This window comes from Haliaeetus albicilla, chromosome 16 (genome assembly GCF_947461875.1).
Source record: "Haliaeetus albicilla chromosome 16, bHalAlb1.1, whole genome shotgun sequence".
Classification (NCBI taxonomy): Eukaryota; Metazoa; Chordata; class Aves; order Accipitriformes; family Accipitridae; genus Haliaeetus; species Haliaeetus albicilla.
In genome coordinates this window covers 1,504,234-1,531,587 of record NC_091498.1, presented here as the reverse complement: position 1 = coordinate 1,531,587, position 27,354 = coordinate 1,504,234, and the positions used below count along the sequence as shown (strand labels likewise).

Sequence of the window (27,354 nt, the reverse complement as noted above, 5' to 3'; positions counted from 1 at the left end):
GCCGGCCACGCCACGCCCGCCACGTCGAACTACGCGCCCCAGAGTGCAACGCGGCCGCCCTGCGCGCATGCGCGCCGTCATGGGAGACGGGGAGGGGGGCGGCGCTACCCTTCCCGGCGTGACGGTAGGGCGCCTACAAATCCCGGCGTGCGGGGCGGGTCACCTGACCGCCGCTCCCGGCAGGCGCGGGGGTGGGCGGAACCAAGCGCGGCAGGGAGGGGGGGTGCGCCGCGCCGGCAGGGGGCGCCTCCGCCCGCCGGGCCGGTCTCTCCGTCGGGGCCGGGCCCGTCCGCCCCCCGGGGTCGCGGTGAGCGCTTCCGCCGGCAGCGGGTGAGCCCTGCCCGGCCGGTGGGGGCCGGTGATTGCGGCGCTGCTCCCTCCCGCCGGCCCCGGGTGAAGGCGGGACGGCGGCCTGGGCCCGCGGGTACCCGGCGGCTGTTGCGGAGGCCTCCTCCCCATCCCCGGTGATGGCAACGAGGGGTTTTGGCTCGATGAGGAATTCCTCACGGGGAGGGCCGTCGCCAAAGCAAGGGCCTGCCCGGGGTCTGGTTCCCCGGGCTGGTGGGGGTCCCCTTCCCAGCCCAGCCGCTGGCCTCGGTGTCTTGGCCGGAGCTGGTTCCTGGGGAGAGGGCAGCCGGCGTTCCCCCCCGCCCCGGGGCGGACAGAGCAAGCCCTGGGCTGGCAGGGCAGGGCCGGCCAGCTCGGAGCCTCAGGCCGCGGCCCGGTGTGGGAACGGGAGCTGGTCGGTGCAGGGTTTTGACGCCTCGCACACCTGAGAGATGCAGCCGCGGGGAAACGCGGCAGAGGACTGGGGTGTCGCAGGAGTCAGCCTGGCCTGGGGCTCCAAGCGACTGCAGCAAATATTTACTGGAACCACCAAGCTCCCACAGACCCTCCTCAGCTGGTGCGGCCACCCAAGCACCGGCCTCTGCTCCCTGATGGACGCTGCCTGGCCGTTATTTATTTATTCGGTTACGTCTCTATTCTAGATGTGTCGCTGAGCGAGTGCTGGCTGCTGACCCCTGCTCAAGGGTGGCTCCAGCTGGGGCGGTGCGATGGAGGCTGCGTGGCGGTGGGAGGGTGTGCTGTGGGCGCAGAGGGAGCCATTAGCGAGACCCCCCCCCCGCTGGCCGCTCAAGAATCCAGCAGCTGGAGGATCGCTTGCTATCACTGCCGAGCAGCAGTGCTAGGAGCGTGGGGGCCGGCCGGGCTCTCGATGGCTGCGGCCGACTCACTGGCATTGCCTTACATGGCTACGTCCCCGGGACGGCGCAGCCTGCGCTCGCTCAGCTGCTGGCAGGCTGTGAGCTCCGAGGACTGATACCAGCTCTTGGCGTGGGCAATCGGGGCTGGGGAACTGCCAGCGTCGCCAGCATCCCTGGCAGGAGCGGGACATGGTGCCAGCGAGATGCTTAGGTGTCTGTGTTCCCCCATCTCCCAGCCCTAAAGCAGAGGGGAGCAGCCTGCCAGCGCCGGCTCCCCTCCTGCCCCCAGCACTGGCAGGCAAATGGCCGTTTCGTGCTCTCCCCTCGCCCCCTGTGTATCTCCCAGCTGAAGAGCTACATCCAGGGGAGCATGAAGGTGGGGGCAGTGAAGACCTCGTGGCATGCAGTACACAATGCCACAGCCACGATGCTGGAGTGGGCACAAGCCTCCTGAGCCAGGCGGCCACCAAACTTGCCCATGTGGAGATACAGGTCTCCGTGGGCCTGGGCTGCCCGGTGCCAACCCAAATCCCAGCCATCACCATGCCGTTTGTCTCGTGGGAGCGGCCGTGTGAGAAAGCCACAGAGCAAACATCGCCGTGTGCCTGGGGCCTGCCCGAGCCACCACATGCTGCTCGGGGTCACGCAGCGCTGGCTCTCGCTGGCTGGGGAGTCACCTGGCTGGGCGGCGGGACGTGTGCTGGGTCTGGCCACGGCCCTGCTGGCATGCTCATGCCGGAGCCACCGCCCAGCCCCGCACCGTGTCCCCAGGCTGCAAGTGTGGGACTTGGGCGGCACGGCCGGGAGGACCTGCAGCCTCGGGCACCGAGAGCATGACCACGGCCACCGCGGCTGCTCCCGTCTGCAGGTGCCCACCGGAGGTACTGTGTCCCCGGTCACCGCACCAGGGTCCCTGGCAGTGTCCCACCAGGCACAGAGGGGACCCGCGCTGGCGTCCCTCACGCTCCGTGGGTCTCGTTAAAGCACAGCGTGCTAATGAAGGCCTTTCCCCTCGTTGCCCCGGGTGCGGGACAGGAGCAGTGGTGGGCCACCTTCTGCCCCCCAGCCCCAAGCAGGGGGCCGTGCCCTGCCAGCTCCGCTGCCTGCAGCCCCGGAGCCGCGGGCAGCCCCGCTGCAGCCAGGGTGACCCCGGGAGCCGGTTTGGCTGCACCGGGCGGCTCTGCCGGTTCCCGCTCACAGACGTGCCCCCACCGGGAGGTGCTCGGGGCGGGGGGGTGAGGAAGCAAAACGCCACGACCTGCCACCGCGGCGGAGCCAGGGGACGGGAGCCAGGGCCTGGCTGCACGTTGCACGGTGCTCCGGTGCCGCCGGCCGGGTCTCGCCGCCCCGGGGACCCCCCCCCGCGCCGAGTCCCGTCCCGCCCCGTCCGCAGCGCGCCCCGCCCCGCCGCGCCCATCGCCCGTGGCCTCGGAGCGCCGGGACGGGGAGAGGCCCGGCTGATCCCGGGAACCGAGCCGTGCCATGCCGCGCCGAGCAACCTTCCCGCCCGCTCGGCGGAGAGCGGCGACCCCGGGAACGGCCGTGCCGGTTCTGACGGGGCTCCGGGCCGCCGCCGTGCTGCTGGGCGCGGTGCTGGGCGCCGGACCGGGGCGGGCTCAGCCCACCCCCTTCCCCCGCTTCCCCTTCCAGGACCCGGCGCTGCCCTGGCACCGCCGTCTCGACGACCTGCTGGGCCGGCTGAGCCCCGCCGAGCTGGTGCTGCAGGTGAGGGGGCGGCGGGGGCGGCCCCGGGACCCCCCGTCCCCCGGCCCCGTTCCTCCCCTGCCCGCTCAGCGCCGCTGGCCCGCAGGTGGCGAGGGGGGGAGCGATGGGGAACGGCCCCGCGCCCCCCGTTCCCCGGTTGGGCATCGGGCCCTACAACTGGAACACGGAGTGCCTGCGGGGCGACGCGGAGGCTCCCGGCTGGGCCACGGCTTTCCCCCAAGCGTTGGGGCTCGCCGCCGCCTTCAGGTACCGGCACCGGGGACGGGGCATCCCGGGGGTGCGGGATGTGGTCCCGCGGGATGGACCCGCGCCCGCCGCCTCGACACCTCCGCGTTCCCCCCCCTTCCACAGCCCAGAGCTCGTCTACCGGGTGGCCAACGCCACCGCCACCGAGGTGAGAGCCAAGCACAACGACTTCGCCGCCACCGGCCGCTACGGTGACCACACGGGGCTCAGCTGCTTCAGCCCCGTCCTGAACATCATGAGGCACCCGCTGTGGGGCAGGAACCAGGTGCCAGCATGGCAGGGGGGAGTGGTGGTGACCCTGGGCAGGGGTCAGGCCACGCAGGACCGTGGCCGACCGGCCGGAGGGTGGCAGCAGCTCCTTGGGGTGCTGGCTGCGGGGAGGTGTGGGTCTGGGGGTCCCGGCGGTGACCCGCCTGCGCCTTGGCCAGGAGACCTACGGGGAGGACCCGTTCCTGAGCGGGGAGCTGGCCCGCAGCTTCGTGCAGGGGCTGCAGGGCCAGCATCCCCGCTACGTCAAGGCCAGCGCCGGCTGCAAGCACTTCAGCGTGCACGGGGGCCCTGAGAACATCCCCGTCTCCAGGCTCAGCTTCGACGCCAAGGTGAGCGCGATGGGGCCGCGGGACGGCGGGCGGCCCCCCGGGCGCTGACCCGTCTCTGCCGCGACACTTGCAGGTGCTGGAGCGGGACTGGCGTACCACCTTCCTGCCCCAGTTCCAGGCGTGCGTGCGCGCCGGCTCCTACAGCTTCATGTGCAGCTACAACAGGTACCGAGCGTGGCGGGGGCCGTGCGGGCTGGGCTGACCGCGGGGTGGCCGGTGCCCAGCCGGCTGGGCTGCCTCATCCCCTTTCTGACAGGATCAATGGCGTTCCCGCCTGCGCCAACAAGAAGCTGCTGACGGACATCCTGCGCGGCGAGTGGGGGTTCAAGGGCTACGTGGTGAGCGACGAGGGGGCCCTGGAGCTCATCATGCTGGGGCACCGCTACACGCGCACCTTCCTGGAGACGGCGGTCGGTGAGCTCGCGGGACAGGCACGGGGTCCCTGGGCATCACGCAGCCGTGACGGGCGGTTTCCCTTCTCTCCGGCACGGCAGCCTCGATGAACGCCGGCTGTAACCTGGAGCTCTCCTATGGCATGAGGAACAACGTCTTCATGCACATCCCCCAGGCTCTGGCCATGGGCAACATCACGCTGCAGGTGAGCCAGGGGAAACGGGGCCGAGGGCATGGGCACAGAGCCAGGGCTGCCCCCACCAAGCACAACCGAGGTTTTGGTGTTGGGGTCTTCGCAGATGCTGCGTGACCGGGTCCGGCCCCTCTTCTACACACGGATGCGGCTGGGGGAGTTCGATCCCCCAGCCATGAACCCTTACAGCGCCCTGGACCTGAGCGCCGTGCAGAGCCCCGAGCACCGCAACCTCTCGTTGGAAGCTGCTGTCAAGAGCTTCGTGCTGCTGAAGAACGCGCGGGGGACGCTCCCCCTCTGGGCTCAGGACCTGCCCGGCAAGCACCTCGCGGTGAGCCCCATGCACGGAGGCGGGCAGGGGGGACACGTTGACCCAGGGGCTGCTGGCTCTGTACCCCGGGCACGCAGGTGTCCCCTCCTTTCAAGAGCCGCAGGCTGCGTGACACAGGGCTGCCAGTGCCCACCCTCACCCCTCTGCCCTCCGCAGGTGGTGGGTCCCTTCGCCGACAATCCCCGGGTGCTGTTCGGGGACTACGCGCCGGTGCCGGAGCCGCGGTACATCTACACTCCCCGGTGAGACAGCATGGTGCTGCCGTCCATCCCCTGGTCCTGGGCGCTGCCTGGGGCTGCTGCTGGAGCCGCTCGACCGTTCACTGGGGTCTGGGGCAAGGGGGTGTGTCCCCAAGGTGCCCCAACCCTGGGGTACAGCAGCCCCCATGCCTTCTGCTCTTTTCCTGGTGCAGGAGGGGGCTGGAGACGCTGCCGGCCAATGTCAGCTTCGCAGCAGGCTGCCGTGAGCCGCAGTGCCAGCAGTACTCGCGGGCGGAGGTGGTGGGTGCAGCAGGGGCAGCCGATGTGGTGGTGGTCTGCCTGGGGACAGGTAGGTGGGAGCGGGGAAGGCGCTGAGTGGGCACAGCCTGGGAGGGGGAGCACTCCAGATCCGGGGCGGCTCTGGGAGAGGAACGGGTCCTCATCGGCCCCCCGAGGCGGTCAGTGCCCCTCTGCCCCATCTGTCCGTGGTGCCCCGGGCAGGGTGTAAGGGGCTGTCCCTTGGCTGTCCCCACGCAGGGACGGATGTGGAGATGGAGGCGAAGGACCGGAGGGACCTGTCCCTGCCGGGCCACCAGCTGGAGCTGCTGCAGGATGCCGTGGAGGCGGGTAGGGGCTCTGCTCCTGGCCAGGGCAGCGTGCCGGCACCTGGGGGCTGGTTGGTGTCCTGGGGGTCGGGGCCAGCCCAGAGGGGGTGGTGATGGGCTGGGGCGCAAGGAGGGGAACTGCAACCCCCCGAGGCACTCCCCATCCATGGGGCACCCCGGAGCTGTCTGAGCAGCGCTGGTGCGGGGTCTTGATGACCGCTGTCTCCCTGCAGCCGCCGGGCGCCCCGTCATCCTGCTGCTGTTCAATGCGGGACCCCTGGACGTGAGCTGGGCGCAGGCGCACGAGGGCGTGGGGGCCATCCTGGCGTGCTTCTTCCCTGCCCAGGCCACCGGCCTCGCCATCGCCAGGGTCCTGCTGGGCGAGGTGGGGGCCAACCCGGCTGGCAGGCTGCCGGCCACGTGGCCCGCAGGCATGCACCAGGTATGGCCAGGGCAGCTGGCGGAACCCGCAGCTCTTCCCTGCCTCGGTGGCCAGGGAGCCGTGGGATGTGGGGCTGTTCCTTGACCATGCCTGCCCAGCCCTGCCCCGACTCCACCGGCGCAACGTCCCTCAGGTGCCACCGATGGAGAACTACACCATGGAGGGGCGAACGTACCGGTACTATGGGCAGGAGGCCCCGCTCTATCCTTTTGGCTACGGGCTGTCCTACACCACCTTCCAGTACCGGGACCTGGTGCTGAGCCCCCCAGTGCTGCCCGTCTGTGCCAACCTCTCCGTGTCCGTGGTGCTGGAGAACACGGGGCAGAGGGATGGCGAGGAGGTGAGCATTGCCGTTCTGCACTGATGCGGCCGTAGGGGGTATGGCTGCAGCTGGGGTCCCCCCTGCCAGGGGGGCAGCTGGGGGGTCCCGTCAGCGCTGACTCCCGTCCCTCCGGGCAGGTGGTGCAGCTGTACCTGCGGTGGGAGCAGTCGTCTGTGCCGGTGCCCCGCTGGCAGCTGGTGGCTTTCCGCCGCGTGGCCGTGCCGGCCGGCCGGGAGACCAAGCTGTCCTTCCAGGTGGCAGCCGAGCAGCGTGCCGTCTGGGCACAGGACTGGCGCCTCGAGCCCGGCACCTTCACCCTCTTTGCCGGCGGGCAGCAGCCAGGCCAGCAGACGCGGGCGCCCTCGGAGGTGCTGAGCGCACGGTTCACCGTCACCGGTGCAGCCCGGCCCCTGCGTGGGTGCTAGAGGTGGAGGCGGCTATGGTGCCGGGCAGCCTGGGGCGCTGGCAGAGGGAAGGGGCACGTGGCGTCCCGTGTGCCGTGGGGAGCACGGTTGTCTGCTTCGCAATAAAGTGCCGGGTGCTGCTCCACGGCGGCTGCGTGGGGGTCTCCCCTCCCGTCCCCCCGGCAGAGGGCTGGGTGCATCCCTGCGGCAGGACGGCAGTGCCCGGGGCTTTCGCCCTCCTCCCCATTCCCGTCCCACCTGGGGGGTGCCACTGCAACCCCCCACCCTGCCCGTGCCCCCACGCTGGCCGAGGGGCAGCAGCCACCCAGACCAGCCTGCGCCTCCCGCTCTATTTATAGCTGCCGGGGCCGCTCCAGCACATTCCCTGTGCTGAGGGGCGTGGGGGACAGGCAGCACTGCCTTCAAGCCCCAGACTGGGGGGGGCTCAGGAGGGCAGGGGGTGGCCGCTCTCCTGCGCAGGCAGGATCCGTCCCCAGGAGGATGGCAGCCGTGCAGCCAGCCGGCAGGGCCAGCACGGCGAGGAGTGGGCAGGATGCCGGCAGCGTGGGCAGCGGCAGAGGTGCAGCAGTGGGAACGGCCGAGCCCTGCGCTGGCCAGAGGGCCAGATCCAGCCCTGCAGCAGCTCGGGTGCTGCAGGGCAGGGATGGGATGGGGGTCCAGCAGTGATGCTACTGGGGAGCGCGGACAGCCAGAGCCAGGCAGGAGCTCCTCGGGACGGCATTGGAGGGCTGGGATCTCCTTCAGCGCTGGGGCTGGAGGCCAAGGTGGGGCTGGCGGGGAGTGCGTGGGGCTGCCCAGGCCTGACACCATGACATCAGGGCACTAATTACAGATGCGGCCTGGGATAATTACAGAGCGGGTGAGGGCTGCGGCAGGGCAGGGCAGGGCAGGGCTCAGCCCATCGCTGGCCCATTTGTCACCTGCACCCACAGGGGACTGTCCTGCAGCAGCAGGTCTTTGCAGCCAGCCGTGATGCTGGCCCTGTGGCAAAGATGCTCAGGGGCTGGTGGCTGCCCCGGCATACTGCTGGCGACAGGCTGGTACCGCAGCCGTGTGCTCCGGGGCAGGATGCAGGGACAGACCCTTGTCCCTGGGTTCCTGCTGGGTCACTGCCCCAGAGCTAGCGGGGGTCAGCTGGAGCATTTTGGGGGCAGGGGTTCAGATCAGCCCTCGTGGCCATGGTACCACTGCCCTGTGTGGGCCCTGAAACCGCCCCACGCAGAGCAGCAGGGTGGGAGCGGCCTGGGGTGGGGGCAAAGTCCTGGGCCCAGAGGAGGGAGGTGTGGGACAGAGGGGTGGGGAGCGGCGTGGGAGCGGGTGGGATGGGGTGTCCTGCGCGGTACTTTGCCCGGGGATGCCGGCAGGGTTTGTTTGCCATCCTCATCCCTGTTTGTACCCAGCCTCCCACAGTGTCAGCTCACGCTGGCGGGGCAGTGACTGAGCCGCAGCTGTAATTATCCTTTGATTTGGGGGTGCTCGGCACCCCGTTGGCTCCCCACAGGCAGCGTCAGGGTGAGACACTGGGCATGCTGTGGGGGCTAGAGCCATGGCCGGGCCCCAGCCCACTGGGTGCAGCCCCCTCCCCAGGCCGGCCTGAGGGAGCCGTGGCAGCATTGCACCCCACGCCGAGGCGCTGAGGAGCACGGGGAGCTCTGGGGCACGCAGCTGCTGGGGCCAGGCAGCATGCTCATCATGAGCTCATCGGATTTTCCATCAGCGCGGGGAGGGTGGCTGTTCCCAGCACCACGGGAATGGGGGGAGGCTGCACCCAGGAACCACGACGCAGCGGGGCTCTGCCTGCAGCGGAGCGATCGATCAATGCTCTGCTTGTTGTATAAGCCCATCGACTCGGGCTGGCACAGCAGCCAGGTGCCCTCTGCATCGCTGCCCGCACCGGGAGCACCAGCGGAGCACAGCCGCAGGCCCTGTACGCCCACCATTGCCCCTTCCTCACCATGCCCCCTGCTCCAGGCTGACCCCGTGGTGGGGAGAAGGAGCATGGGCATGGCTGGACTGGGTCCCAGGCTGTCCTGGAGCCCCGGGATGCTTGTCCATTCTGGGCGATGCTGTGCTGGGCTCCCTGCCCGCCCTGCTGGGACCCACAGGGCCGTGACCCTGCCAGGCAAAGGGGCTTTGGAAGTCACCCGACGGCACCCTTAGAGCAGGTCATGGGGTGGCCCCGGCCCTGCTCTGCCAGTGTGCCATGGAAATAAGGGGCCGTGGGACTGCTGCAGCCTCCTCGGAGGCTCGGCCATGCAGGCGTGCAAGTGGGGCTGTTCCCCTTCCCTGTCTCGGGGTGTCCCCTGTGTTTGTGGGTTCACTGGGACACGCTCCTGTGCCACGTGCACTCCTGTCCCCCGCCATCCCCCCAGGGCTGCGCAGCTCCTGGAGCCGTGGCTCGGCCCCGCAGCATTCCCCGGCGGGGAGTCAGCCGGTGGGTGAGGCTGCCAGGAGTTTCGGGGAAGCCTCTGCTCTGGCTGAGCCGGGCGAGCAGCCGGCGGGGTGGCAGGGCCGGGGACTGGGGGAAGGTGGTGGCTTGACCGCAGTTCGGGGCTCTGGGGCGTTTGGGGCGGTTTGGGGCATACGGCCTCCTCTGCAGTGGCACAGAGCGGGGCTGCCCCATCTGCTGAAGAGCCCTCCTGCCCGCTTCCCGTCCCCTGAGTCAGAGGAACACGCTTCCGGAGGAGAGGGCTGGGATTTCGGGAAACCTGTTTGCCTGGTAGGTGAAGGAGGATGGGGTGGCAGGGGATCTCCTGGCCCTGCGGTGATATCATCCCTAAAACAGGCATCTCTGACGGGTGCTGCCTGCAGAAAACCGAATCTGTTCGTCATCCCCGTGAACCCGGGAGACGGGTGCTTTGCGGGGTGCCCCGAGCTGGGCCAGCCATGCAGCGAACAGGGAGGTGTCCCTGGCTCCTGCTGCCCCTGCAATGCCCTGAGCGGTGTTTCCCCCCCAGCTGCCGCTGCCTGCATTTCCCCTGCCCTCGGACGTGCTGCCGCAGCGGGCAGGCACCCGTGCCCGGGGTGTATGTGCTCTGCCTGCCCCATGGGATGCTGTGTGGGGCAGGGATGGGGGCCGCGCTCCTGGCCCACCCCTGCTTCTTGCAAGGCCAGGAGGAGTTTCACCACCGAGCAGGGCTGAGCCGAGGCCTCTGCTCCTGTCTGGGAAGTGGGGGGAGGCCTCTCCTTATCTGCTTGTTATCAAGGCAGGGTGGGATGTGTGGGGGCGAAGCCCTCGCCCCCGGGAGCGGGGGGGCTGCTGCTGGCGGTGACTAAGGCTCACGTCTGACGGGTGGGTGGCGAGGCAAGCAGCTTCGAGGCCTCAGGAGCAGCCGAGGTGGGGGTCCGGGAGGGGAAATCGATGTTTGTTTGGGGTGCCTGGAAATCGGGCAACTGATCCGAGTGGCGCTGGCTGCACATTGCGGTGCTGGTCGTGGCTCCGGCCACGGCGAGGGCAGGGCAGGGCAGGGGTTGTCGGCCGCAGGGCCGGCGCTTGGCGGGTGACCGGAGCATCCTAAAATGTGGGAAGTGGGAAGGGTGGGTGCAGGCCCCAGAACCTGGGAGAGGAGGGGCCGGAGACGGACGAGTGCCCGAGCCAAGCTGGGGGATGCTGGGCGCTGTGGCTGCAGGTAGCAGGGCAGGCCTGAGGCCGGGGTGACGGGCGTGGGGTCCCAACCTCGGCTCCCGGGAGGGCGGCCGAGACCCGGCGGGGGGCGGGGGGAGCCCTGCGGAGAGCCGCGGTGCCGGGCCCGGGCTGCGGAGAGCCGCGTTTGGGGGCAGGGGCGAGGCGAGCCCGGGCAGAGAGCATCCCCTTGCTCGCCCCCCCCCAAGCCCGGGGCCGGGCGGGATGCGCGGCCGGGGCCGGGGCGGGGAGCGCCGTGCGTCCTCCCCCGCCGGGCCGGGGGGAGCGGGGCGGCGCGGCTCGGCACGGCGCGGCTCGGCACGGCTCGGCCAGCCCTCTGCGCCTCCCCGCCACGCCATGGAGAGGAGCCGCGCCGGGCGGGAGCCTCAGCCCCAGCCCCAGCCGGCCCAGGGTAAGGCTCCGCGGCGGGGAACCGGCTCCGGCAGCGGCGGGGGGCCCCGGGCCCCTTCCCGCACCGCGGGGCCGCGCCGGAGCCCGGGCGGGGGGGAGGCGGGAGCCGGGCCGCGGCGGGGAGCGGGAGCCGGCCGTGGGGGAGCGGGAGCCGGCCGGGGGGGATGCCGGCGGGGATGCCGCGGCGGCCGGGCCCGGGGGATGCGGCGGGGCCGCATCGGACGGCGGAGCGGGGTGGGGGCCCGGGGAGGCGGTGGAGGAGCCGTGGATGGGGGGGGGGGGGGGGGACGGGACACGACGCGCTGCCGGGGCTGGGGGCCGGGTGGTGGGGGGTTCTTGCCGGGAGGGACAAAGCCCGGGCACGGCCCCTCCATCTTGGGGTGGGACGGAGTCCCGCAGCCCCCGGCCCCGCCGCCGGGGGGTGCAGGGGGAGCTGCCCTTGGGGAGCCCTCCCGGGGGCGGCCCCGCCATGGCGGGGGTGTCCGGGGCGGCGGCGCCTGCCCCTGCCCGTGCTCTTCCCCACCAGCCGGTGGGCGATGCCGGCCGGGCCCCGAGCCCCCCCCCCCCCGTCCCCGAGTCCCGCTGCCGCATGTTGTGCCGGGTCCCGACGCCCTGGCCCGGCAGGCTGCTCTTGGGGGGGCGGCCGGGGTGTGTGTGGGGGCTGCCTGCTTGCCAAGGCAGCCCCACTCGCGCTGTGGGGCGCGGGTGGCCCTGGGGTCCGTGCCCTGGTTGTGCCGGGGTCACCGCCACCGCCTGTCTGGCAGCCTGGCTGTGGCACCCTGGCTGGGGGGGGGGGGGGGGGCGAGCAGGGGTGACTGGCACTGCCAGGGGCAGAAGCCGCTGCCGGTGGGTTTTGAGGGGTGCAGGGCTTGCCCCCCCACCCCTGCCTGCCCGGAGCCGGCTGCCCTCGCCCACCCCCGCCACGGGGACTCGGGACACGTCCCAGCCGGTCCGGTCCCATCGCTGCCCCAGGATGAACTCTGCCTCCGGGCCTTCGGCTCGGGGGACCGGGGAGGGCGGTGGCTGGCGGGGCCGAGTCTCGGGGCGAGGGTTTGTTTTGGCTCTTCTTTGCAGGGCTCCAGCCAAAGCGCTCTTTGGCCCCACCGGGCCGCTCGCTCTCAGCGCGGGGCTGTGACTAAGCAGGGCTCCGTGGCAGAGCTGCTTCCCACCGATGGAGGAAGAGGAGAGGCGGCTCCCCTCCCCCTCGTCCCCGGTGCCCGCCACCGGGCCCGTGATTCATCGCCCGCGGCCGCCCGGGCCTTCGCAGGCTGGGAGAGATCGCTGCCGGTTCCCGGCAATGCCGCGAAATGCCGCTCGCCCTTTCTCGGCGGCTCTTGAACAAACCGGCTGCAGATCCCCCGGCTGCGCTGCCCGAACAGCGCGTCCTGCGCTGCAGACATATTGTCTGTGTCCCGCTCGCCGCCTCTGCAGCCTTCCCGCCCGCCCCGGCGCGCAACCCGGCTCGGCCTTTCCTTCCCTCTTGAGGCCATCGCTGCCCGGGGAGGGGGGGCTGGCTGCTCCCGGCCACACCGGCCTCTTCTGCGGTCAGCCGGGCCCCCCGTACCCCCTGCGTGGTTTGGTTTCCCGGTGCGGGGAGGCGCTTGCCTCTCTACCGCGAGCAGAGGACGATGCTGGGGGAGCACGGGGGGCTCTGCAGCACATCCCGCTCCGGGGACCATCCCCGATCCTTCTCATTTGGGTGACCCACATGGCTGAGCAGCCCAAGGCTGCTCCCTCCAGGTCTCACTGCCCAGCATGGGTCGGAGCCCCTGGACCCCCCAGATGTGCCATGGTGTGGTCGCCAGCGGGGCCGGGGTTGCACTCCAGGCACCGGGACCCACCGTGGTGCAGGGCAGCTGGTGGTGCTGGGGGGGTGAAGGGGCTGGCGGAGGGCAGACGGGGCAGCGTGGCCCTGCGGAGCCACCCGGGAGGGATGCCGCCCCGTGGGCAGGCAGAGGGGCGAGGACCACGGCAGGGAGCAGGCAGGGGTTTGTTCTTATCTGGGTTTGCCTTCGCTTCTCCAGCCCTTCTCCCTCCGGCACGGCGGAGAGGGAGGGTGCAGGGCGAACTGGTTGCCAGCCAGCGCCTGTGTTTGGGAGCAGGCAGCTCGGGAGCTCTCCCAGTGCGGGGACGCCAGCAGAGCTGCTGCTGCGAAACCGTCAGAGCAACGTGATGCGACGTGCGGAGCGGTGATGTGACAGTCCCGTGGTGCCATGTCCAAAATAGTTAGCGCAGCTCTTGCTCGTCGAAGGGCTCTGAGCAGGGACAGGCAGCAGCACAGGCAGTCTGCTGGGAGCGGAGCTGGATCCCGCACGGCCCCAGCCCTGGTAGGTGCCCGCATCCGCGTTGTGAGGCTCAGGACCCATTTTTCGGAGGTGCTGGGCACCTGCCCCCTGAGAGGCTGGATCCCAGCAGGCACAGAGCCCCCTGCCCTGCCTTTGAGCCAGGCTTCTGTTTTCCCAGCGTGATGCTAGCAGACAGGTTTTCGGGAGCACGGCTGGGCCGGCTGCCCTTGGCGCTGGCGGCTCCGCACGGGTCACCCCAAGGACGAGGGCACCTCCTGTCACTGCTGCTGGCGCTGCCCAGATGGATGGCAGGCAGGTGCTGCCTGCCCCTGCCCTCGGTCTGTTGGGGGCTGTGCCGCGACCGCAGCCAAACGGAAAGTTTGCCGTGGGGGTGCTGGGGCACGGCAGCAGCTCAGGCTTTTTCCTCCGCATGTATTTTAAACCCGGGAAACTCCCCGGCTCTGGCCCCGCTCTGGCCACGAGATCCCATCTCCCAAGTTCCCCTTGCTGCTCTTCTCTTCGGCCTGGCACGTCACCACCGGCTGGCTGCTGAGCCGCAGGAGCTCGGCGGCCTCTGCCAGGGGCTGGCGCGGTTCCCCCATGGCTGCCCCCGTGCCCCCAGTGCCTCGGAGGAATATGGACCCCAGGAAGGGGGGCTGGTCCTCCATGCTGGGGAGGTTAGCTGGGCAGTGGGTGCAGCCCCCTCCCGAACCAGCCCTGCCGGGAGCGGGTGCAAAGGCAGCGTGGCCCCAGCTGGGTGGGCAATGCCCTGCCATGCCCCTTCCTCTCCAGCACCCACCGTGGGCATCCGACTGTGCCCTCCTGGATGCGCTGCTGCCTCTGCCCCTCCTGCCCTGCTCCTGCCTGGCCCTGGAGGCCCGTCCCCGAAGCGGAGCTCCGGGCAGTGCGTGGGCCGCCGTGGGACGGTGCCTGACCTGCCCCGGCGCTGCCGGCTGTGTTTTGCTGGCTGTAAGCCGGCGGGGAGAGGAGCCAGCCTTAGGCTACAGCACCCGTGCTGCCTGGAGCCAGGGTGCGGGTGGCTGTGGGCAGCAGCACTGCAGGGACCCCCCCTCTCCACGGGGAACGGGGTGTCATTGCTGTCGGCGGCTGCCAGGGGGGCACCGGCCACCCCCGTGGTGCGGTGCTGCTGGTGCTTGATCTGCGCATCACCTGCGTCTCCCTGCCCATGCTTGCGAGCCGGGGCCGAGGGTGTGCGTCAGCGCTGTGCCCGCGGCCGGGACGTGCCGGGGCTGTGCCGGCGATGCTTGCTCGCTGTCCCTGTCATCCAGGTGCGAGGGGAATCCCAGGAGCTGGGTGGGACAGGACAGGGCTCGGCTCTGAAGCACGTCTGAGGCAGAGTGGGACTGGGAGCAGCGCCGGGGCTCTGAGCACCCCCAGGGCTTCAACCCTCCCATGCACCCCATGGCACGCCAGTGGCCTCGGGCAGATGCTCTGCCTGCTGGACCCAGCACCCGCAGAGCAATCATGGCCTCGGGGCCACGGCTGCCTCCCTGCTCAGCACAGGGACCTGTTGGCAATGAGAAGCCCCGACACCCTTCCTTCTCCCTCCTCTGGCATGGCCATGGGGCTGCCATGGAGGCAGGGGGAGGCAGCTGGAAAACAGCCCCACCAGGAAGGGCCCAAGGGCGCATTGGGCACACGGGTGTCCCCACGGGCTGCGGGGAGCCGGCGGTGGCTCTCGGGGCTGGGGTTCCCCTCAGGACCCTGTCCCCGGGCATCGCAGGGACTTGTGCAATGGCCAGGGTGGCTGGGGTCTGCCAGCCCCCCCCCGTGACCCCAGCCCCTTTGGGTGGCTTTGCAGCTGCCACCAACGGGCCCCTGCCGTGCCCGCCAGCCCTGCCCTCCTCTCCTCCCTGCATTAGGGGTGGGTTCCGTCCGATGCCCCCAGCCCCGGGCAGGTACTGCACGCGGAGCAACCCGTGGTGGGCTCTGGCCGTGCCGCAGAGCGGGAACGTGAGGCTATGGCGGCCGGGGGGAGCTGAGGTTAAAGCGGCGCGGGTGCCCCCCCCGCCCTCGTGGGAAGCGCCCTGCGGGGATGCGCAGCGGACGGTTAAGGAGGGCTGCTTGCCTTCCGACCAGAGCACCCCGCAGGGCCTCGATGTGCTCTCGCTTCACGGCACCGGGGAATTAGCCTCTGCCTGGCTGAGCATCCCCAGCCATGTGCTGGCCACGGAGCAATGTCGCACCGGGCAGTACCGGGCTGGAGGTGCCAGCGGTGCTTGCTGGTGCGGGTGCCCGTGCCACATGGACCCACGGGAGGAGGTGGGATGAGCTGGGTGACGTGACATTGAGGGGCAGCACCTCGCCCTGTGGCCGTGGCCCGTGGCCGGGCACAGTGCCGTCTCGGTGCCAGCAGCACCGGGCTGGGGGCTGCAGGGGAGCCGTGCCTGCGTGTCTGGGGTCCGGGGAGCTAATCCCCTGCGGAATGCCCTGGCCGGGGGAGAGGGGACGCCCGCGCCGCCTGGGCGCAGGCAGCGTTGGGTTTCAGGGCAGCTGCCGCGCTGGAGCAGCGACAGGGACAGATGGCGGCAGGGCTGGTCCCGGCCGCACGCTGGGGTTTTGGCTGTGCCTGGCAGCCCTGCCCTGGCCACGGGTGCTGCTGTCCCTCTGGCCAGCGGGGTTGGAAGAATCCTGCCCAGGGCTGCGCCCAGGGCTCCGTGCCCGGCGCCACGGGGTGGCAGGAGGCACCCGCCATCCCCCCGCACCGCTCCCCACACGTCCGAGGCTGCAGGAGGTATTCCCATCTGCTCGGAGGTGTCAGCCTGCCCTTGAAACTTTTGCTCGGCTGGCAGCCCTGCAGGCAGCACCCAGCAGCGTCACCGCAGCTCTCCCAGAGGGTCACCCCTCCGAGCTGGAATACACACGGTGCCATCGTGGGTATCGCCCTCAGAGCTGGAGCCTGCGGGGCCACTGAGCCCCCCTGCCCGCGGGTGCCGATCTAGGGAATCGGGGCGGGGGACCCTCCCGGCTGCAGCCCCAGCACCTTTCCGGCTGTGCATCAGGATCATGGCCACCTCGCAGGGTGCAGCGATGGGGATGTGGGATTTGCAGGATCGAAGCCAGGGGATGGGCCGGCTTCCTGTGGCAGAAAATACCCGGAAGGCTGCCGGGGTCTGCGGGGGGGCCGGAGCTGGCCGTGTCCCCCGTGGATCCCAGGGTGGGTGAACCCTGCTAGCGTGAGCCCTGGCCTGCTGGCGGGCTGCAGCAGGACCCCCAGCCCCTCCATGGGCAAGCAGGTGCTGCTGTGGGTGCTGCACCCCGCTGTGGGTGCTGGGGGACCGTGGGACCTGGGGTGCACCCATGCCCACAGTGCAGGGGGGGCTGGCGGTGCCTTCCCCGGCAGTCTGGGGCTGCCCCTGGGCTCGGCGGGCTCTGGCGCAGGGTGGAGGAGCGGCGCCAGCCCATGTTTGCAGAGCCCACACTTTGCCCCTCGCTGAAGATTGTGGAGAGCTCTGCAAACACGGCCGAGCCCAGTGCGTGACATCACCCCGTGGCAAGAGCCACTCGCCGAGGCCGGTGGGTGCCAGTCGCTGGTGTCCCCACCATGCCGTGCTGCCAGAGCTGGGGTCATGCACTGCAGTGGTGCCCATGGGGCTGGAGCTGGGTGCCCGCGGCACCAGGGCAGGTCGGGCATCATTCCTGGGCAGGAGCGATGGTGCTGCCCGCTGCGTGGGGGTCGGGGCTGTGGTCCTGGGCATGTACCCCAGAGGTGCATTTGCAAAGGGCTCATTAACTGGGATGGCGGGGATGACCGCTGCTGGTCACCGCAGGCAGTCCTGGCACATCCACCCTGTGCAGAGGGCACGTGCTGTGGCTTCGCAGGGTGGCTGGCACCACGTCTCCGTCCCCAGTGCCGGGACGTGCAGCGGGGTCCCCCAGCTGCCGGGCTTCCCTGGGGCCGGCCAGGACATGGGGGGCGATTCCCCGGGCTGCTCCCCTTGGGGTGCCCAGAGCAGGCACCGTGCCCCCCCGTCCACCCCACGGCGGGGCAGCGAGCGGCCGGGTGCCACGCGAGGAGGGGGCTGTTTGCTGGTGGCGGCGGCAGCGGCCTCGTGTACATTCCTTGGCCATGAGTTCATGGCTGTGCTCAGGCCTGGCCACAGCATGGCGCGGTGCTGGGGGACGTAGGGCCTGAGCGGTGACGTCAGGCCGCGGGGCCCGCGCCCATCCTGCCTCCGGCCATGCCGCGAGCACCGGCGGAAGCGGCCCTGCATCCTCCGGGAAGAGCGGCGGGGAAGCGTGTGGGTCCCTGTGCCCGCGTGGGGTCTCTGTCCACGCGTCCCCCCGCAGCGGGGCCGGGGCGGCAGCTGTCGGGGGAAGAAGGGCGGCTTTGTGGCGGCGGTGCCTGGCGGAGCACCGGCCGGTTCCCTCTGTGCATTGTGCACCCGGCGCCTGGCACCCGGCTTGGGGTGGCGAAGGCGCTCCCCGAGATGGGAACAGCGGCAGGGCTCGGGTGGGGGTCCCACTGCCTTCTCCCGGGGGGGACCAGGGGACTGTCCCCAGCCCCTGCAGCCAGGGGCAGCCTTGTTCCCGAGGGCTGTGTTTGGGGGGTGTGGGGCTGCACCCCCCGAGGGCTGTGTTTGGGGAGGACGGGGCTGCCGCAGGCTCCTGCACTGAGTGACCATCTGTTCTGCTCTGCCTGTGTTGCAGGGAAGCCGCCATCCCCGATGGGAGACAGGGTGTTCCCCCCCACCTCACCGCCCCCCTCACCTGGGGACGCCCTGCAAGGAGAGCGCACCCCCCCGCAGCGCGACCGACCCATCTCTCCAGCCATCGTCCCCTCCGGACAGCCTGTCTCACCCGTCCCTCCAGCCATCACCCCCTCCGAAAAGACCGTCTCGCCCGTCCCTGCAACCGTGACCCCCTCCAGGCAGCCCATCTGCCCCCCAGCCGTGACACCCCCCTCCGAGAGCAGCACCCCACAGCGTGACCGACCTGTCCCTCCAGCCGCAACGCCGTCAGGACAGCCCGTCTCCCCCATCCCTGCAGCTGCGGCCCCCTCGGCCAAGAGCATCTCCCCCTGGTGTGACCAGTCCCCCCCCGGACCCCCCCAGCCCCCTGTGACGGAGCACCCCAAAGAAGAGGCATCGCCCCACGCCGCTGGCCAGCCAGTCCCCATCCATGCTGCTGCCGCCCCTTGCCCGGCAGAGACGCTGCCCCGCGGGAGCGAACCCCCGGCCCCAGCTGCTGGTGAAGGGGCCCCCTCCGATGCCAAGAGCCCCCCGGGCGGCACAGCCGGACCCTCGAAGGACGTGCTGCCCCGCAGTGACCGCCCCACGCCAGCTGCAGCCTCGCCGGCTCCTGCTGCCAGCCCCAGGCCCAAGCAAGGTGGGTGCCCGGGGGGGGGGTCCAGTGGTGCTCTGGTGATGCCGGCACCCCATGGGTGCTGCTCAAAGCCTCCGTGCCCGGCTGGTGCCGGCACAGCTCTGGGGCTGGGGGGGGCCGGGTACTGCTCTGATGGTGTCTCCCTGCTGCAGATGCCCAAAAAGCCCAGGCGAGGCACAAGCAGGCGAAGGAGCGGCGCGAGGAGCGAGCCAAGTACCTGGGTAAGGGGCTGGGGGAGCAGGGTGGGATGCGGGGCCAGCGAGCCCCCCGGCACGCTCCGGGAGGGAAAGTGGAGGCGGGGGGGGAGGCAGGAGCTAAGGAGCTTTACCGGCTCACGGGCAATCCCATTAGCTGCGATGAGCTGAGCCCGGGCAGGAGCTGCTGTGCCAGCGACTCTGCCCCCCCCTCCCCGGCACGCCGCCGCTTCTGCTGCCACGCTCCCCCGGCTGCTCCCCAGGGTCCGGGTGCCTGCGTGGGTGCCCCCCGATCTGTGCCCAGCTGTCTCCCCTGCGCGGGCAGCAGCAGGCAGCTGCAGGCAGCCCCGCAGCAGCTTGGGGCGGCAGGCGAGCGGGGCCCCTGCACCGCGCATGGGGCCTCCTCGTCCCCGCACTCTTTCCACCCTCATTCCCCCATTGTTCGCCGACGCGGCACGGCTCGGCGGGCTCCCGGCCTCCCTTTTGTCCTCGCCCAAACCCCTCCCTCACCGGCCGGCCGTGATGCCGCTTGCCCCGCGCGCCCAGGCGGCCCAGCGGCGTGCCCCGGCCGGAGCCAGCCCTCGGCCCCACGTCGCCGGCACGGGCACGCGTCCCGACCGCGGGGTTTGCCGGGGCTGGGGCTGTGTCTCGGGTGCGACCCCGCTGCCCCGGTTCCCTCCCGCAGCCGCCAAGCGGGTGCTGTGGCTGGAGAAGGAGGAGAAGGCCAGGCTGCTGCGGGAGAAGCAGCTGGAGGAACGCCGCAAGCGCCTGGAGGAGCAGCGGCTGAAGGCGGAGAAGCGCCGCGCCATCCTGGAGGAGCGGCAGAGGCAGAAGCTCGAGAAGAACAAGGTGGGGATGATCATGGGTGGGGGGCCGGGGCAGCACGCCGGGGACGTGCTCCCTGGGGAGACCCTGTGGCTCCAGCAGCCCTTCGGGAACTGCCCACCATGCCTGTCCTCCGCGGTGCCCATCCTTCATGGCGCAGAGCCTCTGCGGTGCCTGGCTCCTCGGGCACACGTGCGCTGGCCAGGGTGGGTGTCACTGGCCCGTCTCCCTCCAAGCGTCCCCATTGCTGCGATAGCCTCACGCCGGGAGGCTCCGGTGGGTCCCAGTCCTGTTCCCCCAGCTGCCAGCCTCACCCTGTCCCTCTCCCTCGGGCAGGAGCGCTACGAGGCAGCGATCCAGCGGTCGGCCAAGAAGACGTGGGCAGAGATCCGGCAGCAGCGGTGGTCCTGGGCTGGGGCCCTGCACCACGGCTCCCCTGCGCACAAGGATGGTGAGTGGTGGGCTGGGCGAGGGCACCCATGGCCCTGCGGCTCTGCCAGCGGTGGGGGCGGCTGGGCACGGCTCTGCGGTGCTCTGTGGAAGGCGGGTGAGACTCCGCAAACCCAGCTCAGCCTCATTCTGCTGTGGGGTCATGCTGCCGTCGCCCTGGGCTGTGCCAGGCTGTGCTGGGCCCCGATGGGGTCCCTTGGCTTTTCCCAGCAATCATGGGGCTGGGCGTAAGCTGGAGGTTGTGCTTCACGGTCACCGTTCTGCGCAGGGGCATTCTTGGGGACAGCCCAGGTTGCTTGTGGGGATGCCGTGGCCACGCTGCCCGGGTCTCCAGCAGCCGGGAGGAGTCACGCGTGGGTTGCGGAGCTGTGCGAGGCCATCGCTGTCTCTCATTGGGGTCTGTGCTGTGGTGTGTTCCCTTGTCCCCCGGCTGGGTGGGGGCAGTGCTCGGCTCCTCCAGCTCCAGCGTGGGGGTGACCATGTCTGTGTGTACTCCTGGGTGTGCGTGGCCATGCCGCACCTTGCCGCGCTGCCGTGCTGTGCTCCTGTGGCGTCTGCTGGAGGCTCAGCCGTGCCCACTGCCCCACAACTGGAGCGCTGAGCCCAGCTGGGCCCTCTCCCTGGGGGCTCCTTGGGGACACCCCACAGAGTTTGGCACCATGGTTGGGCATGTGGAGGTCTCCTCTGTCCGCTGACCGCCAAGGGGACAGGGCTGCACTGGTGGGTGCTGGCACTGCCTGGCGTGTCTGATGGCATAGAGGGGAGCGCTGTGACCCTGGGGTCTGTCTACCCCGGTTGTGCCATGGGGCGGCTGTGGCAGCCCTGGCTGTGCCTGGCCGGGCTGTGTGTACAGGTGTTGTGTGCCAGCCTGTGTGCACCGGCACCACGTGCCTGGCACCGTGTGTGTACCAGCGCTGTGTGCCCGGCTGTGCCTGGCCGGGCTGTGTACAGGCGCCATGTTCTGGTTACGCCTGTCCGGGCTATGCGTACAGGTGCCGTGCATCTGGCTGTGGCTCGTGGCACACTCAGGGACAGACCCTTGTGTCCACGGTGCAGCACCTGGCCGGGTCTGGCAAGGGGACACCTTCCCCTGCCACTTCTCGTGGGGACGTGCTGCCGGAGCTTCTGCCAGCGCTCTCACTCGCCCATCTCCTGGCTGCTGCCTCCACCAGCAGCGAGCTCCCCTGGCCGTTTTCTCCAGAGGAGCCCGGCCAGGGCAGAGGGATCCCAGCACCCTGTGGAGGTGCTGCCAGCCACCAGCACCCTCCTGGCACTGTCACAGTGACCCAGCACCGGTGTGAGCGTTGTCCCATGTCTGTCTGGACCTGCTGCCCTCAACCTGCTCCACTGGGCTGGCTGCTCGCCTGGTGCTGCCGAGGTCCCTGGCCACCTGGCTCCTGGTTCTCAGGACTGCTTTTGGGGAGACTGGTGTGGCGGCGCCCAGGAGCCACCCTGGCTCCCGGAGGATGAGATCCCTGCATGATCCCAGCATGACCCTCTGGGGCTCGGGCACCGTGCCGTGCCGGATGCCAGCGCCGTTTGTCGTGTCCCCAGACACCAGCATCTCCTGGCCCCACTCTCTGTGCCGCATCCTCCTGCTCCCGCCCCAGTGCCCCGGCACGGCCGTGCATGCTGCATGTGGGGGGCCTGTCCCCATCCCCGGGACCTTAATGCCCTTGTGTCTTTTCCCTCCTCCAGGTGCGAGCCGGTGCTCGGTGTCCGCTGTAAACCTCCCCAAACACGTCGACTCTATAATCAACAAGCGGCTCTCCAAATCCTCTGCCACCCTCTGGAACTCTCCCAGTAGAAGTAAGAGCCCTTTGTGTTTGCCCCAGCGCAGGGGGCACAGCCTAGCCCCCTGCCCAGCGCTGGGGTCCCCCGAGGCCAGGGTCCCCCGTCCCCAGGCCCTGCCTTGCAGCACGGTGCCTGGGGAGAGAGGAGAAGCCGTTTGCTGTTTGCGGGAGGAGGCTGGAGCCGGCCGGCGGTTCCTTGAGGCTGCGTGCAGGCTGGGAGGAGGAGGAGGAGGATGAGTGGCTGGGTGGTGGCAGCCCCACAGGGTGCCAGGAAAGGGACCGGGAACTCTGGCTCCCTGCCCCAGGGCAGCTCTGGTGGGTGCATACGCAGCCGCAGAGCGGGGCTGCCTGTCACCGGACGGTCCTCAGGGCTGGGCATGGCGCTGGTGCCCGCTGCCGCGATGCCTGTCCCCACAGGCCCTCGGGGCTGGGTGCCATGGAGCGCTGTGGGCACGGTGCTGCATCGGGTGCTGCGAGGTCGTCCTGGCCCTGGGCGAGCTGCCCGAGGCTGCTGGCTGCGCCGGAGGGATGTGTCCAGCGCCGGAGCTGCTGTTGTGTTTCAGGGTTGCCTGGCGATGGGTGTGCGCCTTCCCAGCCGGGTATAAATAGCCAGAGCAGCTGACGCGGGCGGCTGCTGGCGGTGGTGACGCAGGCGGCTCCCGCCGGCCCCACACTGGGGGCTCAGCCTGGGGAGAGGCACCCAGGGGCTTTCGGCACTGCCCGGGTGGGAGCAGCATCTCCCTGGGATGGTGCCAAACCTGGCGCCCTGTCCCCTCTGCTGCACCCGTGGCTCTGTTTTCTCCCCTCCTGGCAGCGGGTGCTGCTCCTGGCCTGACCGGGGGCTCCGGTGGAACAGGGCAGAGGGGCCCTGTCTCTGTGGGTGCTTTCTGTGCGCCTGTGGGGTGTTCGGTGCTGGCAATGTGCACTGGAGGGCAGCCAGGGGCAGCCCCGTGCCCAGCTGAGCCAGCAGCGTGGCCGGGGACCGCTGTTCCTTGGGTGCCATGAGCCTGGCCTGGCTCCCGCGGGCATGCTCGGTGACTTTGGCACAGCTCCCTTGGGGTGAGGACACGCTGCGGTGTCCCTGTGGCAGCTGCAGAGTCCTGGGGGCTCGATTGCACCAGGACAGGGGCACAGGGAGGGTGCATGCCAGCGCCGGGCACAAGGAGAGAGCCGGAGTGGAGGGGGCTGCTGTTAGCAGGGTTGCACCCTGGTGCTGCCAGTACCGCTCGCTGTAGGTGCACGGTGGCCGGGGTGTCTGCGGGGCGCGGGGACAGCGTCATCGTCGTGCCTCAGCACCATCCCATTGGTGCCCAGCCACCCACCCATGCCTGTGCCTGCATGGCCCCTCGTCCTGCTCAGCCGGCCAGAGGGGACCCCTCCCCAAGGCGGCTGAGCTTTGGGCACTCCCAGGGCCACACACGTGCCCTGGCCTTGCGGCAACCACGTGGCTGCTCTCTCCTGGCAGGCGGCCGTGGGGCTGGGGGCCGGGCCTGGTGCCTGGGGGCTCAGGGGTGTGCTAAGGGCCCCTCTCCCTCCCCAGACCGCAGCTTGCAGCTGAGCCCATGGGAGAGCAGCATCGTGGACCGGCTGATGACGCCCACCCTGTCCTTCCTTGCGCGCAGCCGGAGCGCCGTGACGCTGGCCGGGAACGGCAAAGAGCAGGGTGAGCACCTGGGGAGGGGCATGGGGCCACACAGGTCCTGGTGGTGGACTGGGACGAGGGTGCCTGAAGCCAGTGGAGAGCTGGTGCCAGTGCTGTGCCGGCTCTGTCCTGACGGTGTGGTCACTCATACTGCCAGTGCCCGTGTGCCCCCGCTCGGCCTCTGCCAGCCCCCTCAGCCCCTGCCACAACCACCGCCTGCAGCACCGCTGCTGGGAGAGGCGGAAGGGGACCACCAGCAGCCCCGATGTGACGCCGCGCCGCAGGACCGAGTCTTCGCCTGTGAGTGCCACCTCCTGTGGGGACCCCTTGGTGCCAGGGCAGCTGTGGGGTACAGTGTGGCTCCCAGCCGAGCCGAGCACCCTGCACTGATGCTGCCTGTGTCTCTCCCCGGCTGGAGCAGAAGAAGAAGGAGAAGAAGGAGAAGGATCGGGAGAACGCCAAGGAGCGCAGCGCCCTGTCCCGCGAGCGCAGCCTCAAGAAGCGGCAGTCGCTGCCAGCGGCACAGCCCCGGCTCCTGCCCGCAGCGGACAGCAGGTAGGGACCTGCCGCCGTGGGGGCTGCTTGGCCCCCCGCCCCGCAGGCTGCCCCAGCTGCACTAACACTGTCTCTTGCTCTCTTTGCAGCCCCGGCCCCAAGAACCGTCCCTCATCCCCTGCCACCCCCAAAGCCCGTCCTGCATCCCCCAGCCCGGCCCTTGGCTCTCCCCACAAGCCGCCCCTGCCCCGCAGCACCCACTCCTCTCCCAAGGTGCGGGCCAGGGCCCGGGAGGAGCGGGGGGAGCAGGAGGGCCAGGCAAAGGCACGCGAGAGGAAGGAGGAGGAGCGGAGCCCGGCCCCCCCAGCCCTCCCTGAGACCCCCAAGGTGCCCGCAGAGCCAACAGCAGGTGGGTACGGGGTAGCTGGGGGGCAGCAGGGCTGGGGGGAACGGGAGCAGCACTGACGCTGCGTGCACCTTGCAGCCCCCCTGGCCCCTGCAGCCCCCAGCCCTGTGCCAGCCACCCCCCCAGGCAGACCCCCAGCTGGCACCACGGACCGGGAGGAGGCTGCCCGGCTGCTGGCAGAGAAGCGGCGCCAGGCGCGTGAGCAGCGGGAGCGTGAGGAGCGTGAGCGCCGGGAGCAGGAGGAGCGGGAGAGGTGGGTGCTGCCCCCCCCCCCGGGCCCCCGGCCCTGGTCCCCCACCTTGCTGAGGGCCCCCTCCCTGCAGGCGGCTGCAGGAGGAGCAGGTGCAGCAGGCAGCGGAGGAGCAGACCCGCAGAGAGGCCCTGGCACGCCAGCAGGAGGAGGAACGGCGGCTGCAGGAGGAACGAGAGGCCCAGGAGAGAGCACGGGCCGAGCGGGAGGAGATGGAGCGGCTGCAGAGACAGGTCTGGGCTGGCGGGGTGCGGGGGCAAGGGGCCGCAGGGGAGACAGGGTGGAGGGGGCAGGGGAGGAAGAGGTGGGATGAGGGATGAAGGTAGGGATGGAGGGGGAAGGCATGGATGATCTCTTGTGGTTCCTACCCCAGCGGGATGCAGGGGCGAGGACCAGCCCAGCCCCTCGATGCCCAGGGTGGTGGGAGGGAATGTGGGGCAGGGCTGTGCTGAGCTGCCCGGGCAGCCTGTCCCCACTGTCCCTGCCCCAATCCATCCGTACCTGCCCTGTCTCATCCATCCCTGCCACCCTGCTGTGCCGCAGAGGGAAGAGGCCGAGGCGAGGGCGCGTGAAGAGGCTGAGCGGCAGCGCCTGGAGCGGGAGAAGCACTTCCAGCGCGAGGAGCAGGAGCGGCTGGAGAGGAAGAAGGTGAGGGCTGGGGACACCCCTGGGCAAGTGGCATGGCAGGGGCTTCCCCTGCAAGGGCTCCTGCCCAGCACCCAGGGCAGGTCCTGCTGGCGAGGGCTGTGCACAAGCCGCCCCTCTCTGTCCTGCAGCGCCTGGAAGAGATCATGAAAAGGACGCGCAAGTCGGATGCAGCGGATGCCAAGGTGGGTGCCTGTCCTCTGTCCCGAGGCGCCTGGGGACATGGGGGACTCTGCAGAGCCCCCCTGCCTGGAGCTGCCACTGCCCCTCACGGCTCTCCTCTCCCTGTAGAAGAAGGAGGACAAGAAGGTGGTGAACGGGAAAGTGGCCGAGCAGGAGGATGTCCTAGGTGCGTGGCCCCTTCCCACAGCCTGCTGCACCTCTGGGGTGCCCAGGGTCCGCAGAGCCACAACCCCATCCTGCTCCCCGCCAGCCATGCTCCTGCCTGGGGCCATGGCTGAGCAGGGGCTCTGCTGCTGTCCCCAGGCCGCGAGAAGCATGCAGGGCCGATGTCGAAGGAGGAGGAACTCCCTGAGATGAAGACGCCGAGCACGGGGACTCCGGGGGGTCTGAAGGGCCTGGCGGGTGAGGAGCTGCAGCCAAGGTGAGCACAGGGGTGGATGGGGGGACCAGAGGGTGGCGGGGACGTGGCTGACCCCAGCCCTCCCACCCCACAGCTCCCCAGCCAAGGAGGTGGCATCCCCAGCATCCCTGGTGAACGGCGTGCAGCCCGGCAAGCATGAGAACGGCTTCTCAGGCACTGAGGGGTCGCAGGAGCTGCTGGAGCTCTCCCACCACGGCAGCAGCCCTGGCAGCATCATCCCCTTCGGCGACAAGGAGCCCTTCCTCAAGCAGGCCGTGGTCAAGCCCCCCCAGGTGACAGGTGAGAGATGGGAGGGGGTGTGCAGGGGGGCCAGGGCAATGCCGTGGCTGCCTGGTCTCACCGCCGCACCCTCCCTCCTCCCGCAGAGGTGCTGTGAGGGCCTGGCCCTGGCAGACGTCCCCGCGGCGGTCACCGCACACGTCCCGACTCCGGACGCCCGCGCAGAACCGTAGCTGTTGTCAGAAGAAAAACCTCGCTGCTCCCCCCCGCCCGCCATGCGTGCCTGGCCCTGCCGTGGGGGCCCCGGGCGGTGTGGGACCTCGGCGAGGCGGCCGCTGGCCCCCTGCCTGCTGCGGGGACGCCTGGTTTCTCTCTTCGTTCTTGTTTTTATTTCGTTTTTTTTTTTTTTTTAAATATGCACCTTATCAGACTGACACCCCCACCCTAGCAGCCTGCCAGAGCCGCCCCAGACGTGTGGTGTAATAATGTAGTTATTTAACTTGCTGGGTACAATGTATGTGAATACTGTAAATAGAGCTCGGCCAGACATCGGGGACGCTCGCCTGGCCCGGCCCTGCGTGGGGCGGGAGGATTCGGGGCTGCCCGGGGCTCACAGGGAGAAGGGCAGCAGCCCGGCCGGGGGGAGGTCGCTCCCCGTCCCCACGCATGTCTGCGTGGCCCGGGGCCCGGCCGGCGCCACGTTGCTCTCCGTGCCGTTGTGACCATGTTATGCATCCAGACAACCTTTGCGAACAATAAAAGTGGACAACTGCCCTTGCCTTGCCTCGCCGTTTCCCCGGGGGGGATGGGAACCACACTGCCGGTGGGCAGGCGGCTGTGCCTCAGTGCTCCACGGGGCTGGCAGCTCTCCTGGCCCCCCTGGCAGCAGTGGGGTTGGTTTACCCCCAGTTTCAGGGCTCGCCCCTGGAGCCCCCCCAGCACTGTTTGCTCTGTCGGCTCTCAGCTCCCTTCTCCCTGCCGGGGACGCGGCCGGCTCATCCTGGCCGCCCTCCCCACACACCAGCAGGCCCCTGCACCCACCCCGAGCCGGTGGCCGGCAGCTGGGCCCTTGGGAGCTGCAACCGGCCCAGGGCTGGTGGAAAGAACCCGGCAGCCACCGCCAGGCGCGGGGAGCCCGGGGCCTCCGCCTCCTCAGGGCCGCGGCCTACGCTGCCAGGGCCCGGGTGGGAAGGGGCGGCCGGGGGGGGGACCCTCCAGCGACCGGCTGCTCTGCGGCCTCGCTCCCCTCCCTGGGCGGGGGAAGCGCCGGGCAGTGCGGGAGAAGGCTCGGCACACACCGGGGACGGACGGGGGGCGGCCTGCGCCATGGCCCAGCGAAGGTCGCCGCCGCCATTTTCCGCCCAGACCCCGTAGCCCCACCCCTCCCCACCGGAAGCCTCGCCCTCTCCGTGGCGCCAGGGGCGGGAAGGGGAGGAGACGGAAATGATGTAACACCCCTGCGCGGTGCCCGCTGGGAGTTG

The 27,354-nt window shown here is 70.6% G+C and overlaps 2 protein-coding genes across 3 annotated transcripts; both read left to right on the top strand.

The window, feature by feature from the left end:
• The first annotated feature begins 2,610 nt into the window (after positions 1-2,610).
• Positions 2,611-6,810, top strand: LOC138689178 (uncharacterized). The gene is made up of 14 exons (XM_069802878.1): positions 2,611-2,930; positions 3,016-3,176; positions 3,282-3,441; positions 3,605-3,775; positions 3,849-3,940; positions 4,032-4,189; positions 4,270-4,373; positions 4,468-4,692; positions 4,849-4,934; positions 5,105-5,241; positions 5,430-5,519; positions 5,731-5,939; positions 6,073-6,279; positions 6,399-6,810. Exons 1-14 carry the CDS (start codon positions 2,688-2,690, stop codon positions 6,684-6,686), a joined length of 2,331 nt encoding a protein of 776 aa, XP_069658979.1. The 5' UTR covers positions 2,611-2,687; the 3' UTR covers positions 6,687-6,810.
• Positions 6,811-10,570: 3,760 nt separating this feature from the next.
• On the top strand, positions 10,571-26,647 carry MAP7D1 (MAP7 domain containing 1). Of its 2 annotated transcripts, none has more exons than XM_069802873.1 (18): positions 10,571-10,720; positions 17,676-18,353; positions 18,503-18,571; positions 19,230-19,393; positions 19,706-19,820; positions 21,518-21,628; positions 23,153-23,275; positions 23,412-23,554; positions 23,676-23,809; positions 23,899-24,158; positions 24,282-24,408; positions 24,479-24,638; positions 24,949-25,053; positions 25,182-25,235; positions 25,342-25,399; positions 25,537-25,654; positions 25,728-25,933; positions 26,020-26,647. In XM_069802873.1, the coding sequence occupies exons 1-18, from the start codon at positions 10,666-10,668 to the stop codon at positions 26,028-26,030; spliced, it is 2,691 nt and encodes an 896-aa protein (XP_069658974.1). In that variant the 5' UTR covers positions 10,571-10,665; the 3' UTR covers positions 26,031-26,647. The 2 variants fall into 2 exon arrangements, with proteins under 2 accessions (XP_069658974.1, XP_069658973.1); XM_069802872.1 differs by having other exon boundaries at positions 24,234-24,408.
• The last annotated feature ends 707 nt before the right edge of the window (positions 26,648-27,354 follow it).